Source organism: Carassius gibelio, chromosome A23 (assembly GCF_023724105.1).
Source record: "Carassius gibelio isolate Cgi1373 ecotype wild population from Czech Republic chromosome A23, carGib1.2-hapl.c, whole genome shotgun sequence".
Lineage (NCBI taxonomy): Eukaryota > Metazoa > Chordata > Actinopteri > Cypriniformes > Cyprinidae > Carassius > Carassius gibelio.
The window spans coordinates 6,716,364-6,737,660 of record NC_068393.1 but is presented as its reverse complement, the minus strand read 5'-3'; the positions used below and the strand labels follow the sequence as shown (position 1 = coordinate 6,737,660).

At 35.6% G+C, this 21,297-nt stretch overlaps 1 protein-coding gene across 1 annotated transcript; it reads right to left on the bottom strand.

Moving 5' to 3' along the window:
- Positions 1-11,231: 11,231 nt before the first annotated feature.
- On the bottom strand, positions 11,232-19,462 carry LOC127944379 (potassium voltage-gated channel subfamily A member 10-like). The gene is made up of 2 exons (XM_052540264.1): positions 19,272-19,462; positions 11,232-14,990 (listed from the first exon to the last, which is right to left on the bottom strand). Exon 2 carries the CDS (start codon positions 14,851-14,853, stop codon positions 13,144-13,146), a length of 1,710 nt encoding a protein of 569 aa, XP_052396224.1. The 5' UTR covers positions 14,854-14,990; positions 19,272-19,462; the 3' UTR covers positions 11,232-13,143.
- Between the last annotated feature and the right edge of the window lie 1,835 nt (positions 19,463-21,297).

Sequence of the window (21,297 nt, the reverse complement as noted above, 5' to 3'; positions counted from 1 at the left end):
GCCTTTGATTGTAGATCTATATGAGGAGATTTTTTATTTATTTTTTCTTCTGAATGAAAATAAACCGATTTGCATTGCAGAAATGATGTAGGGCATCACATTCAGCTTAAATTCCCTTAAGAGACCACACGCACGTCAAAACAGGGCTCATCATGAGATCCTGTACAGGTCAGGAAACACCATGTCACCTCTAAGTCACCCAAGTGAATAATTGACATGAGTTTACCTCAACTCCAGTAGTTGAATTATTCAGAAGTAGGTTAACACTAATCCTAGATTTGCTTGATGTTGGTCAGCCAGGGAGCTAAAGGGGACACCCTGCCTTCTGTATTTAAATCAATGAACAATAACATGCGTAATTCTTACTGACAATTTATAGACGCTTAAGTTCATGGAGTGAAGACTGCAGAATTCAAAATGCTTTTGATCGTGAGATTTGCAATGTTTCCTCAAACAGAGCATCCAGTCTAATTATATAGCTTACTTTAATGTAACGCTTTTGGACACTTAAAGGAATAGTTCAGCCAAAACTGAAAATTTGCTGAAAATTTACTCACACTCAGGCTTTCTACATTTCTACATGTTTCTACATTTGGAGAAATGAAGCGTTGCAAAACTTGCTCACCAATGTATCCTCTACAGTGTAGAGTCTAAGTGAATGGGTGCCATCATAATGAGAGTCCAAACAGCTGATAAAAACATCACAATAATCCACAAGTAATCCACAGCACTCCAGTCCACCAGTTAATGTGAAGTGAAAAGCTGCGTGTTTGAGGAACAGATCCATCATTAAGATATTTTATATCACATCTGGCCAAAAAAATAAAAATAAAAATTAAACATAATCCAGTGAAAAAGTCCATCTCCTATTGCCTCCTCTATTGCCTATATATATATATATATATATATATATATATATATATATATATATATATATATATATATATATATATATTTTTTTTTTTTTTTTTTTTTTTTTTTTTCGCTTGTAATCAGTGCTTTATCGGTGCATATTTCTCTCCTGATTCAGATGAGACAACTTTTTCACTGGAGGAGGCATTATGATGGATTATGGACTTGTATTTTAGCCAGAAGCCAGGGGTTTTGAAGTTAAAAACATCATGATAATGCATTTGTTTCTTACAAACTTCACAAGATGTTCATTGATGGGCTGGAGTTTCGTATTACTTGGATTATGACGCTCATATAATTCAATAATTATGAAATTACATATAAAGCTGTGCTGTGTAAGTTTTTCAAAAAGCACTCTTAAGTTCAGCTAAATGTATTTAATATAACCTATTATACATTTAACTGGAAATAACACGCAACAATCAGATTGCACTTAAGTATATTATTTCTGTTATAAATACTCAGTTTAAAAGTATGCATAAGTTTATTTATTTATTTTTAAGGTTCACAAGTCATCTGGGTATCTTTTGCCAACTGTTACTAGACTATAAATTTAGGCATAATACAAGTTTTTTTGTAGTAGGAAAGTAAGCAGTTGGACATAAGGAATGCATCTTCGTTGACATTATAGTTTAGGGGCAGTCTTTTTAAAATGATGCCTGCTTATAGGTTTTGGACTGAGTTGGGTTCACGTGGCACGAGAGGGTCGTCAAGACGTGACAAATTGGAGAGCTATAAAATGTTAAGCAGCCATGGCCATCTCGTTCCTCAGATGTGCTCGGATGGTTACGAATACATGAGAATAGGGACGCAGAGGTGGTGAATGGAAAAGAATGACTTCTCTCTGTGTCTTCCATTCTCCTACTGTAAGGCTGAGCTTTGAATAGCATACTAGCTATTTCTGTAGTATGCAGTGTGTACACTGAATTAGAACTGGTGTAGAAACTATGTTCACTCAGAAATGGTAAGTAAATAAATAATAAATAATACAAAAAAGAATAAAAAATAAATAAATCACATTAAGTTCAAGTATTTAAATATGGCATTTTGGAGTAGAAAGGCTGATTTTTTTTTTCTTTAAATCTGTAAAATGTGCTTCAGTAATCATTGTTTTACTGACTTTTTTGTTGTGTACACATGGAATACTCTGAAATGTGAGCTACATAGCAGAGCACACTTCACAGGTAATGTATCCCAGCATGCAATACATCATAAGTAACATCAAAGAAATATATATTTGTCTCTGTATAGGATTTAAAAAAATTTTTAAACCTTATATAAATATTACATTATAGGGAACCCAAAAGGTTGGATAAAAAAAAGAAATGTAATTGTTATTGTTCTTTTGAAAAATATGCATACGGTTGGACAAAAACTCATTCAATTTTTCATATAAAACATCAAGGAGAGTACAATTTGGTTGACTTAATCATATATATTTACAGTGTGACACATTATATTGTTATATTATAATAACATAATAATAATTATAATTATAATTATAATATTTAGAAAAATTATATAAATATGAATGATATAAAAACAATATTTAATATATTTTTATTATCTCTTTCTTGACTCATATGATCTGATTTGCTAAATTAAATGTGCAACAATATGACAACCAGGGTAAACTATTTAATTATAGCTAATTAAAACTAAAGCTGAAACTAAAATTGTAAACTTTTAAAAGTAAAAACATTTACGTTGTGTGTGTGTGTATATATATACACACACATTTCTCACTTCTCAACTTAAATACTGTAATAAAAAACTTAAATAAAATAATTAAAAATATAATAAAAAGATATGAACATATATAAAAAAATAAAAACTACTACAAATAGACAGTGACATACAGTATATGAATTCATACAGTATACTACAATTTAATTGTACATTTAAAAGTACTGTATTTAGTTCAGTAACACAGTAAAGACCTCACAACCCGTTTTGATCATGTGACTGGACATTAAGGCCTCCTGCTGGATGAGATTTTGTGAAACACTATTAAAAGCACATCAGTGCACCTGCTTCGAAGCGTCTCTCAGTGGAGTGGAGGGAAATCCTCATCAACATGACCCACATTCTGTGGCAATGGGTGGTGAGTGGCCAAATACACACACCCCCGGCCCACTGATGAATACTCACAAAACCATGTGCAGGAGGACAATTCTAAATCAAATAAAAACCAGCCTCAAACTGCCTTCAAAACATACAGTTGAGGTCAAAAGTTTACATATGTTAATTATTTTACCTAAATAAAAGGGATCGTACAAAATACGTTTTTTTTTTTTTTTTAGTACTGACCTAAATAGATATTTCATTTAAAAGACTTTACATATAGTCCACGAGAGAGAGAGAGAGAGAGAGAGAGAGAGAGAGAGAAGTTGAATTTATTAAATAATAACATGCATAATGATTTTGCAGATTCTTCAAGGTGTATGTAAACGTTGACCTCAACTGTACATAATAATGGCAATTTAACAAATATACAGCCTTGATCAAACATATTTACACTTCAATGAATAGCAAACCTTTCACCACAAATGTACTTATTTCTCATGATTAAATTACATAATTACATACAGTATTTCCCCCCTCATCAGTTCATCATTCATGTACTTGAGACTGTAGGCCAAGTGTCAATGTGGAGAGAAGTGACAAGCAAGGACTTCAGCTAGGTGTCTTGTCTGCTTGATTACAATCGCTTCCAGCGAGCAGTCAACAGGTCAAAGTCCACGGCTCGAGTCAGCAAAGTAATCAGCAAAGCCATCTCACGTGCACAAGTCCTTCTCCCAGCGTTCACTTACTGGTTATTTACATTTACATTAGGTTATTGAACGAAGATCAGCAGTGTTATTTTAGTATCACGTACTGTACATGCTATTATAGATTGTTAATATCTTGAATTAGATTTTATTTGTGTATTTTCTTTTAAATGCTTCAGCAGTTTTGTTTTGTGTTTTTGTCATTTTATGTAATTTTCTAATGAACCTGTCATTATATATTATGAATATTGTTGTTTCTGTGACTAAATTGCTTTTTTCCCCTCTTTTTAATTCACTTTGGATAAATGTGCATGAAGTACTTTTTGTATTTAGTACTTTTTTTTTAATTTTTTTAATAGGCAACTAGCTAAAAAAATATCTATCTATCTATCTATCTATCTATCTATATATATATATAGATATATATATATATATATATATATATATATATATATATATTTCAGCTCTTAAATTAGTTTTTATTTTATTTTTTACTTTATTTTGTGTCAAGTAATGTTTTTTTTTTATTTATTTATTACTTTAAGCTAATGGTAATAACCCTGGTTCATGGCACGCTATAGCAATTTTACACTTTAGCAAATTGCAAGGTGAATTCGTACAATATCATGTATGTGTTTTCATATGATTTAATTTGTATACAGGTTTAGGGGTGGGGTGAGTTTACAATTACAACACAATTTGTACAAATTTGCCACTTTTAACAAGATATAAAATAGTGCCATTTTCTCAAGAGACCGAGTTGTGCTGCTTGTTAAAATACTGAGATTAATGTAACCTATTATAATTAAGTGACCTCAAAGGTCCTTCATGGTATTATTTACAAACCAGTCCCGTACTGAACATCCCAGTTGTAGTTTTCCATCGCACAAGTCCATCTGACAGATTTGTAGCTGTGTGAATGTCTGTGAAATGCTGGAAATGATGCACACCTCTTTGGCCACGAAAGCAAGTTCTTCTAGCAATAAAGCTGAGATTACATTTTCAGGCAATCCTTGCTATTATCATTTTTAATGATGTGTTTTTTAAGGAGATTATTTTGCGAAAGGAAAATCCTCCCCCCCATCCGATGTGCTTCCAGCTGGCTGAAAATGAGCCTATGTGATCTGTCAGACTTGTAATGAAAAGCAGAAGCAGAGACAGATCCCCTGCGAAGACCTTGTCGACGACCACCGGGACGAGACCACAGGAACCAGACGAGTCCTCTGCACAATCTGACTTGTGTTGCAGCCTGAAACTGGTTTCTCCCAAGGGTTTTTTCTCCATTCCTGTCACTGATGGAGTTCTGTCGCCTCTTGCTTAGTTGTGGACGCTTGACTGATTGCACAAACTCTATTGGAGGAGAGCTGAACTGGATGATGACATCACTGAATCATCAATGAACTGACTTTAACTGAAAAATGTACTGTTTGTTATTGTAACACTGTAAAACTGCTATGATACACTCAGTATTGTATAAAGCGCGATATAAATAAAATACTACAATAACACCAGTAAATAATGTAATCCAGTTTCTCAATGTTACGAAAAAAAGAAAGTCCGTTGTCTAATTTATTGCCCCTTCGATCGTGTGAACGGACCTTACATCCAACGACACATGTTCTTCCCATAGCTACGACTTCATTGGTGCGTAATGACAAGTGGACTCACAAAATGGCGATTTTTCCCCTCAGCCACACACAGTGACTCAGTTGTTATTAAAGACAAACATATTTCAGCATGGGTCATTAGATTGGCATGTTTAGCCATTTTGAAATGCACTGATGTCTCAGTATAAAATGATACAAAGTTTAATTAAATTTTAAATGATTTTAAATCAACAGTAGTCACTTTAATCCTATGCTAATATACTTTATCTATAGGTTTTGAACTTAAATATTTAATATAAAAAATGTCCAAAGTATCATATAAAGTCCATGCATGAATGAAGTCTTAAACAAGAACAAATATTATTTTATCTAAAAGAATAAAAATAAAAAACAGCTTGTGAAACCAAGTGTTTATTCAGACTGTGTTCAGATAGGACTAAAGTGACTTTTTGAAGAGTTAAACTTAAATCGCTTCCAAATCAGCACATTTATTCCTCTTTAATCTAAAGAATGTTCAGGTTTGCCAAGGCCTGAAACTCCAAATCTCCAAAACTAAATTAAAAACATTCATTCCAAGCTAAGTATTAAGCTCATGCAGAAAGTCCTTCCATGGGGAAAAAGTATTTAACCCTGTAAACCCTGTAGCCTGACTAAATTAACTTTCTTTAAGGTATTTTTATTTTATTTTATTTTATTTTTTAAGACCACATTTACACAACTAATAAGGGTCCTATCGTTTAGCCTTGCAATGCTATTGGATTCTCGATTTAGGTCTGTTTACCTGGCCATGAGCTTAAAGTACATCATCTTGTACCGGATAAATCAACATATATATATTTGTTTTTCTGTGATTAGTAATATGTCTAGATTATGTAGATATTAAGGTGTTGTTGAATGCTTTGATCATTTTAGATTTTGAGTTTATGTCAGTGTTGTAATTTTACAACACTAGGTGAAGGGTAAGCATAATATGCCTGTGCACCTTGCACATTACATAGATGAACTGGGCTTGGCATCTGATCCATGTTAAAAACATAATAGAAAAATACTGTTTTTAATCCTTCACAAGTTTGAAGTGTCTTTTTTGAATTTCAATCGGGATTTAATAAATGTTCAAGAATAAATAATTTCTTCAAAAATGTGAATGTATTTGTGTAGCCACGTTTGAAACTATCTGCATCTTATCATTGCTATTGCAGATGAAATATAACACAGATAACACTAATTAAATATATTTTACCAGGTTAAATGTTGATTATAAAAAACTCAAACCCTTTTATCTATTTATCTAAAATTGATCTTTATCTAAACTTCCACCATGTTTGTAGTTTTTTTTAAATAATTTGTATTAGTGCTTGTAGTTCTCAACCGAATCATTGTCAAAGTGCAATGGATTGTGGGAAATATTAGCCATTAAATTGTGTATGGATCCACACTTACTATTTTCAGCATACTATGCTTTGGGACACACTTATTCTAATCTCACATACTATTTAGGATGGATAGTATGAACACTGGGATGCAGGGCATGTTTTTCGCTTGCCAACACGAACCCACATCCCTTTGTGTCAGTTTCAGATTTTCTCATAAGCAGAAGTAGATTGCATTAGCACCCCCTTTTGTCGGTCGTCAACATAATCGGACACTTTTTCGTGATGATGAACCAGCCATGCAAGCCGACGGCCGTGGACTGCCCCAGAACATCCAGATGGCCAGTCCGCCCCTGCGCACACACCTAAATCATTCCTAAGACCTTGTTACAGGCAGTTTGCTATGTAATAGATCTGACTATCATAATTATACTTCTCAAACCCTTGATAAGTCCATGAATAACAGCATTGACAGCCTCTCTCATCGCCTGCCTCTCCTGCTCACGGCTGTTTCTTTCCCTGATGTACCTTGTCACATTTCATGCATTCATCCAACACTGTTTCAGTCTTTACTTTGACCAATGGCCATTGTTGTCTCTTACCTCTCGGCGCACGCCAGCATTTAGGCTAGTGTTACCTGTTCTTCAGTGATCACTCCTGGGGCTTTTGTCAGATCACTACAGGAAGCGAAGCTACCGTGACTGGAGATAAAACAAGCCACAGAGTTGATCTTGGTAAAGTATGTGAATTAGAAAAGAGGTAATGCAGTGCTATCCTCATTTTAACTATGTTTGACTCACTACCCTGTGAAGAGTAGAGTTTTAGCTAATCTCTTAGCTTTGAGGCCATGCTAATAGCTCCTAAGAGTAGACAACAATAAACATTTAGCAGATGTACTACACATTATATACTCTCTGCCTCTGACTAGCTTTAGCATTTAGCAAGTATGTATACGAATGCTATATAATTCAAAAGGGATGAGTAGTTTCTTATGTTCTGGCGCAACTTCCTGTTTCAACAGGAAATACATCAACACACCCCTTAAGAAAAGAAGTAGACTTTCTTCTTTTACTTTCAAAAAGAGTACTTAATAGGGAAATAATATAAAAAATAATACACTTAAGTGTGAACTGAATGTAACATTTTTCAGACTCTTAAATGCACGTTATTTAGTATTAAAAAATATATTATTGTTTAAATTTACAGTATATTAAGAGCAATTAACTTAAGTGTGTTTTTAACAAAAGTGCTACATTTGCAATGCACTACTTCCAAAATGTATAAACTTGAATCGTAATATAAAATTTTTCAGTAGAGTTAAGTACTTTAGATGTGCTTTAGTATGTTAGTCAACTCATCAAAACAGGTGTAGTTCTGGAAAGCGTGACTAAAGATTACACTGATTTGAAATGTACTTTAAAGTGAAATGTTTGACATTTAATTTGTTGCTTATTAAAGTGCATTAAAACAGTAACGTAAACTCCCTTTAAAAGGGGGGTGAAATGCTCGTTTTCACTCAATATCCTGTTAATCTTGAGTACCTATAGAGTAGTACTGCATCTTTCATAACTCCAAAAAGTATTTAGTTTTATGATATTCATAAGAGAAAGATAGTCTGTACCGATTTTTCCCGGGAAAACACGAGCGCCTGGAGGCGTGACGTGTGGGCGGAGCTAAAGAATCACGAGCGCGAGTAGGCTTTTGCGTTGAGAGCGTTTGGAAGCTGTGAAGGCTGAAACTGAACGAGAGCAGCAGCAGCAACGACTCGAGCGGGGCTCAAACCCGGGTCTCCGATGGGAGGCGGACGCACTAACAAGGAGGCAGAGATATTTTAAGCAGTTTTACTCACCGCCTGTGGTTCCAACACACATTTGTGACCCTTTTTCGTTGGGACTGCATTATCCTTAAGAAATAAACGATACGCAAATCCGTCTTCAAACTGGGCTTTGTTTGTAAAACAAGCATTTTAGAAATGCAGGGAACAAACACAAACACTTACACAACTCCGTTGATGCTCTGTAAAAATAAACTCCATCCACTGGTCCCTTAATGCTGTTTTTTCTTTGGTAATCTGTGCAGGGTTGTCTTGCCCTGGCAACCAAAAACACACTTCTTTTGTGACTTTTCGCGACGCTCTCGCTCTGATCAGTGAAGTCTGTTGTGCTCTCTCTGCTCTGGGAGCGCGCGCTCTTCCAGGAGAAGTGCCCTCAGGACCCATATAAGGAAATTCCGCTCCATCTAACGTCACACAGAGCCATACTCAAAAAAAAACTTTCCGAAACTTGTGACAAACCGGAAGGAGTATTTTTGGAACAGAAATACTCCTTCAAACGTACAACTTAATTTTTGAAACTTTGTCCATGTTTAGCATGGGAATCCAACTCTTTAACAGTGTAAAAAACTCAGTATGCATGGAATAGCATTTCACCCCCCCTTTAAGTACACTTCAATGGTATTTATTTCATTAATATTACATTGCCTGTGAGTGTTTGTATATATATATATATATATATATATATATATATGTGTGTGTGTGTGTGTGTGTGTGTGTGTGTGTGTGTGTGTGTATATATATATATATATATATATATATACACATATATACATATATATACATATATATACATATATATATTTATATATATACATATATATAAGAATATACTTTTAATATTTAAAGTACACAACAAGTGCACGTTTCATTCAGTTAAGCCTATTCTTTTTCACAACAGAAGTAAGAAAACTGTGGGTGAATAATCAGCCAAGCAACAATGTGAGAGAAACAAGGAAGCATGGCTATGATCTGTCTGTGATGAAAGAGAAAAAGAAGAGCTGCTCATGTTACAGTGAAAGTCAAGCCTGTTATTGCCGGTAATGAGGGCATCTTATATATCAGTGAATGCGTTAGAGGGGTTTTCAGAGAGGTGTGGGATCTCATAGACCTGAACGCCAGATAACTTCTCCACACACTACAATACCAACGGACTAATGTAAAACACTGGTGTGATTAAAGCTGCGGTAGGTAACTTTTGACGCTCTAGCGGTTAATAAACAGAACTGCTTGCGTCTTGCGGAAGAACATCGTAGCCGGAGCTACTTCTCTCTGTTTATGTCTATGAAGAATCACAAAGGTACTGGGTTACTCCGCCGCGGTATCCCCGAAGCAATCTAAAATAGTCCGAATATAAACACTTATTATAGGTGCACCCTAGTGATTCAGGACAAGCTAAAAACTCGTTTTGGAAAATGGATTCATGGTGTACTCTCTTATTATATACATTTTTCTACATTTTGAACACAAACAAAGTTACGGACCGCAGCTCTGATTGGTTGTTTTTTACCGGGAGCGATGGAGTTTCTGCAAATGGCAATAGGACGACTGGGAGGAGCCAGAGGAACTTGATTTTTTTCACAGATTATCTGTCTCATATTCTACTGTCAGGACATAATGACAGGTTTAATAAATATGCACAAAATATTTTTTTACAAAAGTTCCCTACAGCACCTGTTCATGAATGCAGGTATTGAAAAATGCTAAATCACAATTTTAAAGGCATCTTTTAATTTAATTTGTATCTATCTATCTATCTATATATATATATATATATATATATATATATATATATATATATATATATATATATATATATATATATATATATATATATATATATATATATATATATATATACGACAAATATATACTATATAATATATTTGTATATATATAAGATTACGACGTCACGTCACAATTTTTTTTTTTTTTTTAGGTAATGTGTAAATCCATAGCTAGTCATTGGTGATAATACACTCCAATAAGATAATGGCAATATCTTTAAACTAAACTACTTTTCTAATTATTTATTTTAACAAGGTTCTGTATGTTGCAGTTCATATTGAGGACAGTCAGGTCAAACACTGCAACGATTACACAATGCATCATTTTAATACAGTAGCTACACAATTATTACCATATTAAATGGCTTTATGTTGTCACTTATTTACAGTCATACATTTACAACCAAATATGATCAGTTGTCAGGCTAAGCAGACGATTTTCAAGTTCCTGAAGATTCCTTATTAATATTTTGAAGGCTTTGAATATTCTCATTCGATTATAATTATATAATAAAAGGATTTGTTCAAATGTACAGTTCATTCTCTAGCACAACCACCACAACGTTCAGTTAGAAGAACCATCAATATAGAGGCAAAATGTGCAAACAAATGTCAGATTAGCAATGAAACACTACTTCTTCAAACAGAAATTACGTAACTTCAGGTTAATACAGTATAAAACAGCAGCAGTTATAACATCAAAAACACAATGAAAATATGTGTTCATATCCAGTATGACTTGGGGAACAGCTCACCAAGATTCACAAGATTTAGCAAAACTATTTATATAATACAGTGAGACCTGATTCTCTCTCCAACAAAATGTTTAGCAAAATGATCAAACATTTATGTCTTTAGCTTGTTTCAGGACGTTTTTCTCAAAGAAAACTGTTCATTTCTCTAGGATTCTCTAGGTAACTGTTGAATCTGAGAAAGAGAACAAGACTGGGAAGTCTTGTTAGATCTATGAATATATATTTAATTCAAATCAAATCAAGCAACATTCACCATAAATACAAGGAATTTTCACACAGTATAAAACCTGAATGACAGCATGCCTGCAACAGGTTCAACCCATCTCAGTCAAAGGCACTGTTAAGCTCACAGACATGAATTTGGACAGTAAGTGGAAAACTCTGAATGCATTTCTCCTCTTCATTGGCTGACCTTCTTCCTCTAAAGTGCCTCAAACAAACCTTCATGAAATACATTAATGAAATACACTACTTAATTTGGAATTCTATTAGAAAAACATACAAAGAGACAATGGTATTAGAGCAAATGTTAAAAGTGTAATTTTGCAGGTTACCCAAAATTGTAGTTTGCTGGTGGAAGCATTAAGCCACCCGAACACACTTGATAACAGTGCAGTTGTCATTTAACTTTCAGAGTGATTCTGTAATATTTAATCACACATAGTGGACCGGGTATGGTAGGTTTATGAGATTATGAGATGCTCTAATTTGAATTATTATTATTATGCAACACAGATGGATATCTAACATGAAATTTAAACTGTGTTACTTATGTACGATTTCAGAGAAACTGTAATCACATTCATATCATTCAAGTTAGGTACCGTTTATAATAATCTGTTCCCAAAAACACCCAAAAGTTCTAGCAAATGCTGAAGCACTAAAAATGAAACATTATTCTCTGAATCTCACAAAACCTTTGAAGAGCATTCATTTAATAATCTTGGAAGAGATTGTTGTAAAGCATTTAAAGTGCCCCTAATATGCCATTTTGAATATTGTCTTCCATTGAATCCCACTTCTATGATGGCTAGACGTCACAGGGTAACACATTTGCATAATGCCTACATATGTTCTACGATGGACGACTGCTTCTCTAACCTCAGGGAGTTCAACGCGGGATTCACAAAACACTTGCTCTTGAAAGATGGTTCAATCGAGTTCCTGGTTTATTTGTACCAGATTGAATAAAGCTTGATAAATAATAGATGTTTATATTTTCTATTGATTGATCTAAATGCACTTAATTCTTTATAAAAGAGGCATCTAATGCTCAACTAATGCAGAAACATAATACTACCTGTCATACTTCATGGCAGCCGAGGTTTTCACATTCGCTTGGAATTCTTATACAGTTCCCACACGTGCACCAAAATAAATTATAACAATGACGCTGCAATCATGCCTTATAACTATGACAAACTAAGTTGACACTTAACACTGAGAAACATCCTGCTCCAGTCCTGCTGGTGAATCAGTGCCTGATTGATCAACTAGAGGTTTCATCTTCGGACTCTGGCTTGAATTATAAGGTAGAATCTAAACCATCTTTTCTCTTCATACATTCTCTATGGAGCTGTTATTCAGTTATGTCAATGGGCATTTTGTTTCTGACACACACTGTATGAGGTAGACCAATAACAAAATCTGAGCAGAGTAGGCTCACGGAAAAGAGGGGTTTAGAGAGACTGAATCTTTGAACTGATTCATATGAATCGTTTACCAATCGTTGATAAATGCGGTGAAATTAAATGTATATTCTGTGAAAATGAAAGTGTTGCATGCATATAAACCTGTAGTAGGAGACTCCCAGCACAATATTAGGAACTTTAAAAATGGCACAATCGGGGCACTTTAAATAATAACGATAAATAAAATACTACATTAATGGGAATTTGATCACCATTGAGAATAATAACAGTTACACAATAATTAAGGTAAAACATCCATATGCATTACTGAGAACTGGAATGATACTGTGCTTATTTGTTATGATAAAACTAGCAGTTGATAATAAAATAGAGTATTTTCTTTATGCAAAATATAATCTCTTGATTTTGTTGTGAAATACGAGATTTACACTCATGAAAATGAAGTTTCAATATGGGTTTTAAAACTTTGATTTATCAGTCTGCCAGCTCCCATTTGTCTTGTTCAGAGAAGAACTACTTCCATGTTTTGTAAGGTTCCCTGACTTTATAGCTTGATCGACTGTCTCAGGTATGGGCTGCTTTTCTTCCTGGTCTCTCTCTCTGTGGTAAAAGTAGTTGAAATTGGAGACTATAACAGGCACAGGCAGGGCGATGGTCAATACCCCAGCAATGGCACATAGAGTGCCAACAATCTTACCGCCTAGTGTAATAGGACACATGTCTCCATATCCCACAGTGGTCATAGTAACTACAGCCCACCAGAATCCATCAGGGATGCTAACAAATTGGGTGTTGGGATCGTCCACCTCAGCAAAATAGATGGCGCTGGAGAAGAGGATGACTCCAATAAAGAGGAAGAAGATGAGCAAGCCAAGTTCCCTCATGCTGGCCTTGAGCGTCTGGCCCAGGATCTGTAGCCCTTTGGAGTGTCTGGAAAGCTTAAAGATCCTGAAGACTCGCACCAGTCTAATGATACGCAGGATGGCCAGGGACATGTTCTGCCCCGTGTCTGACTTTTTGGTGGTGGTCACAATCTCAGTTATCAAAGTGACGAAATAGGGAACAATGGAGACTATGTCAATCATGTTCATGATGTTGTTAAAAAAATCCCGCTTGCTGGGGCAAACCAGGAAACGCACACAGAACTCGAAGAAGAACCAGACGATGCATGCAGTCTCAAGAATGAAGAAGGGGTCAGAGAAGGTGCTGGTGATGGTTTTGGGAGAGGCACTTGGAGGAGGAGCACCTGAAGGATGCGTCTTGTTGAAGGAAACACCCGCAGTCGGAAAAAGCTCCAGGTCCTCACGAAATTCTGGGAGAGTCTCCATGCAGAATATGACAATGGAGATGACGATGACGAAGACGGAAACGAGCGCGACCCCTCGGGCTGCGTTTGAGCTCTCGGGATACTCAAAGAGCAGCCAGAACTGCCTGTAAAACTCATTGGATGGCAATGAGATCTCCACGTCTTTAATAAACCCTTCCTCCTCGCGGAACTGGTCCATGGCTTCCTGTCCTAACTCATAGAAGGTAATCTCATCCGCAAAGACATCTAAAGGTACGTTCGAGGGACGGCGGACCTTCCCCCCTGACTGATAGTAGTACAGGATCCCATCAAAGCTCGGGCGATTGCGGTCAAAGAAATACTCGTTTCTCATGGGGTCAAAATAGCCCATTCTTTTCATTGGGTTGCCCAGAAGGGTGTCTGGAAACTGGTCGAGGGTCCTCAGACGGGTTTCGAAGCGAAGGCCGGCAATGTTTATGATGACCTTCTGATCACCTTCGTCAAGAGTTCGCTTATCAATAAACAAGTCCTCGTATTCTTTGGCCATTTTACTGAAGATTGTCTCACTTTGTGATCCTTCACTGTTCACAAGTAACTTCCAGTTGGAAATCAGACTAGCGCAGCTGGCACGACCTCTCCTCGTGTGAGGGGGTAGGATAGGTGATTGCGGTTTTTCCTGATTTTGTGGGGTCTTCTCTTTATATGGCAACACTTTAGCAGAATTGCAGTAGGTGTTGCCAGGCCCAAACTCTGGCATTTCTACCCTCAAAGCCATCATCTCATTGGGGTAGTCTGGATCATTGAAATTGTCCATACCGTTAGTATTCTCCATACCCTCAAAGTCAACTAGCGCCACCTCGATCCTTCCAGCCTGGACCGTCATGTGGCTCCAGATATCAGACAACCACCAAATTCAAGCTTCACCAGAACAAACCCAATGGATCAATATTTCAAATGCTCTTTGGCATTCGATTTTAAAGTTGAGGTCAACACAATGAATAAGAATCCAAGGTGCGTGACCTGCAAAACAAAGAAGAGTTAGAATTGTTTTTTGACCAATAAAACTCCAGTAAATGGTGTTTGACAAGCACATTGTTTCTTGGTTTCTCATCTGGGTGAAGCACTAAGGAAAACAGCTGGCAAAGGTGACATATTTTAGGAGGTGTCAGCATCACAATAATTCCAAAAATGGCAGTTGTCGCTGGGCTATTTATGTTTTTTGCTATGAATCACTTTTACAATTCAAATGTGCGATGTAGGTGTGATGTAGGGCTGGGATAAACAATTATTTTTTAAACGATTAATCTAGCGATTATTTTTTTCAATGCATCGATTAATCTAACGATTAATTTTTTCAGACCGATTCGATTCGATTATCTCCCCATTAATTGACTACTAACAATTTCTACATGTTGATTTACATATCTGAATGAAAAAAAAAAAACATGAATTCCTTAACATTGCAATATATCTTTATTGCTCTTAAAATTACAAAATAAAAGACTGACTAAGAATGCATTACTTTGGACTTGTATATAGCATTCAATAAAACCTTGAAGCCTTGAAAACACATAGTTTACTGAAACAAGCTTACTGAACACATAGGGCCTAGCTTACTGAAAAAAAAAGTTCTTCTTTCAGATGAAAATAACAACAACTTGATGTCTAGCATTCAATAAAAAAGGTCACCCAAAATACTTGTTTAGAGCAATTGAAAGAATACAGTAACCAATGTAAACTTGAGGGCTTTAAGCTAATACAGAGAGTGCTTTTCCAAAAAAAAAAAAAAAAAAAAAAAATGAACAGTGGGAGCCAACAGCCTGTCATGGAGAAAAAAAAAAATCTCTGAATGCTCCACGTGAAACTTTGGCGTTCCACCCTTTTTCTATTGTGTCTAATGATTTTGGTTAATATGCACGAGGGAGAGAGAGAGAGAGACAGAGCAAGACAGCACTCGTGTAGTTTGAAGACTGTGAGTGCGCGAGCGCGCGTGAAACTTTGGTGTTTCACCCTTTTTCTATCGTGTTTAATGATTTTTGATTAATATGCACAAGGGAGAGAGAGAGCAAGAAGCCGGGGCTCTCTCTCGTACGCACCCTGTCAGGCGCAGCAGTCATTCTATTCTTCATCACTATCGATCAAATAAGGCTTTGACAGCCGCCAAAAAAAGATCAATGCAGAAAAACCCCTGGATTGGTCATATAACGTTATACAGAATATTGATCCGGCCATCGCGTATATTCAGCACACATAAGGTAAACGTTTTGCAAACGTTTCTTAGAGAAATAAAAACAGGTCGACGAAACGATGCGCATATTTTGCGACGACGTATTTTTTGCGCTGACGTCATCGATTACGCGTTGTCCCAGCCCTAGAGTGATGGCAATAAATATTAAACATCCTCTTTCAGACTGACACATTATCTGTTAATTAGTGTTCCTGTAGCATTGCATTATCAAGTGCAAGGTTGGGGGTTCGATTCCCCTGCAACACATGATAGGTAAAAATTTATAGCCTGAATGCACTGTAAGTTGCTTTGGATAAAAATGTCTGCTAAATACATAAATTTGATTTAATTTTAATTTAATTTAATTACAATACAATATATTCTAATTGAATATTATATCATGCATGTGAACCTCACACATCTCACAATATGGCATGGTTATATTTTCCACCCACTTTTAATAGTTAGTTAGGTAGTTGTTAAGTTTAGGTATGTTGTAGGATTAAGGGATCTAAAACTAGATCTAGTTAATAGTGAGAATTGGCCCCTAAAATACAGCCATTCACATGAACACTCAACTGCTTTAACATTTCCCCTCGTTGTCAGAAACTCAAGTTTCGTACATGTTAACAGACATTTGGATGGGTTCCCTGCTGTTCTTAACGTGACACAGACGTTTCCAGTATCTATGGTGACACGCCTCTGACATAACAGTCGGCTGGACATCACCTCAGCTAAAGTGTAACCCCTGTCAAACACTTGACACCAGAGTCCTGGCCTGTGAGGCAGTGTGGGAGAATAAGAGAGCAGCTGAAAGAGAAGTCGAGAGATAGCAGCAGAGGGAAAGAAGCAGAGAGAGAGAAAGAGAAACTGTTGGCCCAGTAAAGGCCAAGACAGTGTGGAAAACAATCAGCCCTCATCTAATTCACTTACTATTCTTCTGACCTGCACTGGGTTCAGAGGAAATGTTGCAGTGCCATCAGCCAAGCTGTACTACAACTCATTAGCAACAGCACTTTGTAGAGCCAAAAAGTGTTTCCCCCCCTAGTTTTAAGCCTGAAAACCTAAAACATTTTAATGAAATTTCAAATAAATACAAAGCAGAATATCAGCATATTAAAATTCTTATTAGTGATGCCTAGACTATTATTATTATTGCACAAATTAACTTTCATATCTTTTCAAAACCCCATTCATAACTCGTCCCACACATTTGTATTACAGATGTGAACACTATTGTGAACTATTGTGCTTGTAAATTTCTACAGCAAGTGACTTTTGGGTCCAAAATTCCATAGACAACATTGATTGAGACAATCGAAGGCCAATCTAGAGACCAGAATATCAGGGATGTAACCCCGGCAGGGGTTGTAGGTGGGGGAGTGGATGTATAGTGGTTTCTTTCAGTCAGTACCACGACTGAGGGGAGAATCTTGTTCTTGAATCTAGTTTTTGTTTTTGAGTTTATTTTTGAGAATCTTTTTTACCTAAAAATTGCTGCCTAATGCTCCGGTTGTGTAGTATGAGCAAAAACTCTGAGTATGAGACATCATACTTAGCTACACATCACATCGATAAATCAAATAACCACCTAGTAATCACCCTGAACACCCTAGAAATATACTTAAAACCACTTTAAACACATTAGCTACCACAGAGCAATGTGCTAAAATAATTTAAATAATAATAATAATAACAGATTGAACTGTATTTCCTGCTCGTACAGATATTAGATATTTCTAAATGTGCTATATTTTCAGGCTAAATCTCAAATAGGAGTGGTTGAGAGGCATGGACAGATGTTTAATTAAAGATGCCATAAATGAGTCATCCTGCTCAGCTGCCACTGACCAGAAAACAGAGAACATGTGCGTCACAGAGAGAGAGAGAGAGAGAGAGAGAGAGAGAGAGAGAGAGAGAGAGAGAGAGAGAGAGAGGGAGAGAGGGAGAGAGAGACTGTCATTATTCAAGGGAAGCAAATTGCAACACTGAGTAAAGAACTGATATATATATCAATGTAGAATCTTCCTCGGTTTACTATATGGATCTTTGGAAACTGAAAATTGTTTCATTTTAGGCAAGGCAAGTTTATTTATATAGCACATTTCGTACACAATGGTAATTCAAAGTGCTTTACATAACATAAATTAAAATAATTATGAAGAAAAATAATAACAAGAATAAAACAAGCATCAAAACAAAAATGTACTTATTTCAAATGAATTTAAAACAGTTAGAAAATGATTTTACATAAAATAAAAAATAAAAATAAAAAAACAGTGAAAATATAGTTTTAGTTCTTCAGACTAGAAATGCTCTTCTTTAAAACACCAGCACATGGATGGTTATTTTAAAGAAATGGGAATGTAAATGCTTCTTTTAAGAAACCAGGCTGTAAAATGGTTTCAGCTCTAGCTGGATTTTTTTCTTTAGTTGTATGTGTCAGTTTAAACCATGGACAAATAATTGTTTGTTTTGCTCATGATAAGACTTTCAATTTAGCTGACCAGAAAAGCATTCAGGTCACTAATTAAGGTAACACTTTATCTTGACCGTCCACTTTAGACGTAATGTTCATAAGTAGTTTTGCAGCTGCATGTCAACTAGCAGTCATTAGAGTATTAATAGACTGCCTGCTAAATATCTGATGACACTTTATTTGTATTATCCACTGAAAGAGATTCTGCTGATTATAAGTACCTTTGCATTTGCACATCAATTTATTCTACTAACCCTAACCCTACTCTAACAGTTTGCTAATACTCTAATAAGAGTTAGTTGACGTAATTGCAAAGAAACTTATAGACATGTCTAAAGCAGACTATCAAAATAAAGTGCCACCCTAAATAAATCTAAACACAGTCTTCTGACAAATTAATAGTGCACACTTCAACACTTATATTAAATGCATAATTTATGCTTATACAACATTGATTACAGATAATTCAGCACGTAACTATTGTAATAAACATTTATGTGACTTCCTCACACAACACTCACAACAGGCTATTGCCTAATATTCATTTATTTAACTGAACTCATGCACACACACACACACACACACACAGGCCTACCTCTCGTGAGAGAGAGGTCTCCTGTCGGCTGTTGTTTCTGCCTGTTGCTTGTTCCACATTTGGGTTCAGAGTGGCTTAATCTTTTAAAGTCAGCATTGGGTAACCTTATGCTGGTGAGAAACTAGAGCTGACTCTACGCAAACAACTACGTACACACACACGCAAGCACACACACACACTCAAACATTTGTGTGCATTCATATTCAGACACATTCAAAGAACTACAAAAATAACCACAAATACAAGATACAGACGACTTATAACCTCAGTCAAGAGTAAAACAAAGTCTGATTTTAAAGTTATTAAAGTTTAATAGAGGTCCATATAAGCAGTGCTGTAACCAATCTCCCCTCAGCGGCTCACCTTCTAACCTTTAATTGAGAGAGACTTCTCATCGCCCATGTAAAACAGCTGTTAAGTGTCATATGATAGATTTTATATTCATCACGACATGTCGACAAGCCCAACTGGTGGCAGTCCAGACACATTTGCTGAGCGTAGATCTACAAAGCTTGAATATATCTGACTAGCGCCTTACCTCATCCAGAGTCAATACACACCATAGTGATCAGTTACATACCACATTAATCCTGAGAGCGCTTATTTACAGATCACTACACCTCATCAGCTCACCGATTCATCCTCCACACTTACAGATATCCACTCCATCGTCAACATGCAGTTAACTGTCAATGAAATGACAGGAGAATACTGGCAATTTATCTGTGGATTTGAGGAACTGATTTTTGGCTTGGATAAGTTTACACAGAGTTTGTAGTGTTGTGAAAAGTGCTGCAGATGTTACATGTTTTATTGGTTAATCTGTCTGTCTGTCTGTCTCTGTATGTATGTCTATCTATCTGTGTGTCTGTCTGTCTGTCTGTCTGTCTATCTATCTGTCTGTCTCTGTCTCTGTCTGTCTGTCTGTCTGTCTGTCTCTGTCTCTCTGTTTGTCTATCTATCTATCTATCTATCTATCTATCTATCTATCTATCTATCTATCTATCTATATTCTATCTATCTATCTATATATGTATATATTCTATCTCCATCTATCTATCTATCTATCTATCTATCTATCTATCTATCTATCTATCTATCTATCTATCTATCTATCTATCTATATATTCTATCTCCATCTATCTATCTATCTATCTATATTCTATCTATCTATCTATATATGTATATATTCTATCTCCATCTATCTATCTATCTATCTATCTATCTATCTATCTATCTATCTATTCTATCTATCTATCTATCTATCTATCTATCTATCTATCTATCTATCTATCTATCTATCTATCTATCTATATATATTCTATCTCCATCTATCTATCTATCTATCTATCTATCTATCTATCTATCTATCTATATATATTCTATATCCATCTATCTATCTATCTATCTATCTATCTATCTATCTATCTATCTATCTATCTATCTATCTATCTATCTATCTATCTATCTATATATATTCTATATCCATCTATCTATCTATCTATCTATCTATCTATCTATCTATCTATCTATCTATCTATCTATCTATCTATATATATTCTATATCCATCTATCTATCTATCTATCTATCTATCTATCTATCTATCTATCTATCTATCTATCTATCTCAGAATAAACTAGCAAAACTATAGCTACCAGAAGGGCCTAGGCATTCAAATTACAAATGCCTATTTTACATTCAGACATATTCATAAGTATAACCCTGCTGTAACTATCCATGTATGGTCTGTTCTTGTTAAGAGAGATTAATTATACACTGACCTGTGTGGCCATAATGTGACATGATTAATGACTTTTAGGCTGCAGTCCAAACACAGCATACTCTCATCAATTTCTCTCTGTCTGGCCATTAAAGCAAACAGTGTCTTCTGTTACACTTTTAAAACCGACTCAGTTAAAATGCAGCGTCAAAGAATGCCCATCTCCATGTGACAGGCTGTTAAACAGGTGCACTTTTCTGTGTAATGAATTCTAAACCGCAAAGCTTAAACATGTCAACTGCACA

What these genes read in the sequence shown, in the direction of transcription:
- LOC127944379 (XM_052540264.1), bottom strand. Translation starts at nt 14,853, where the DNA reads ATGACGGTCCAGGCTGGAAGGATCGAGGTGGCGCTAGTTGACTTTGAG.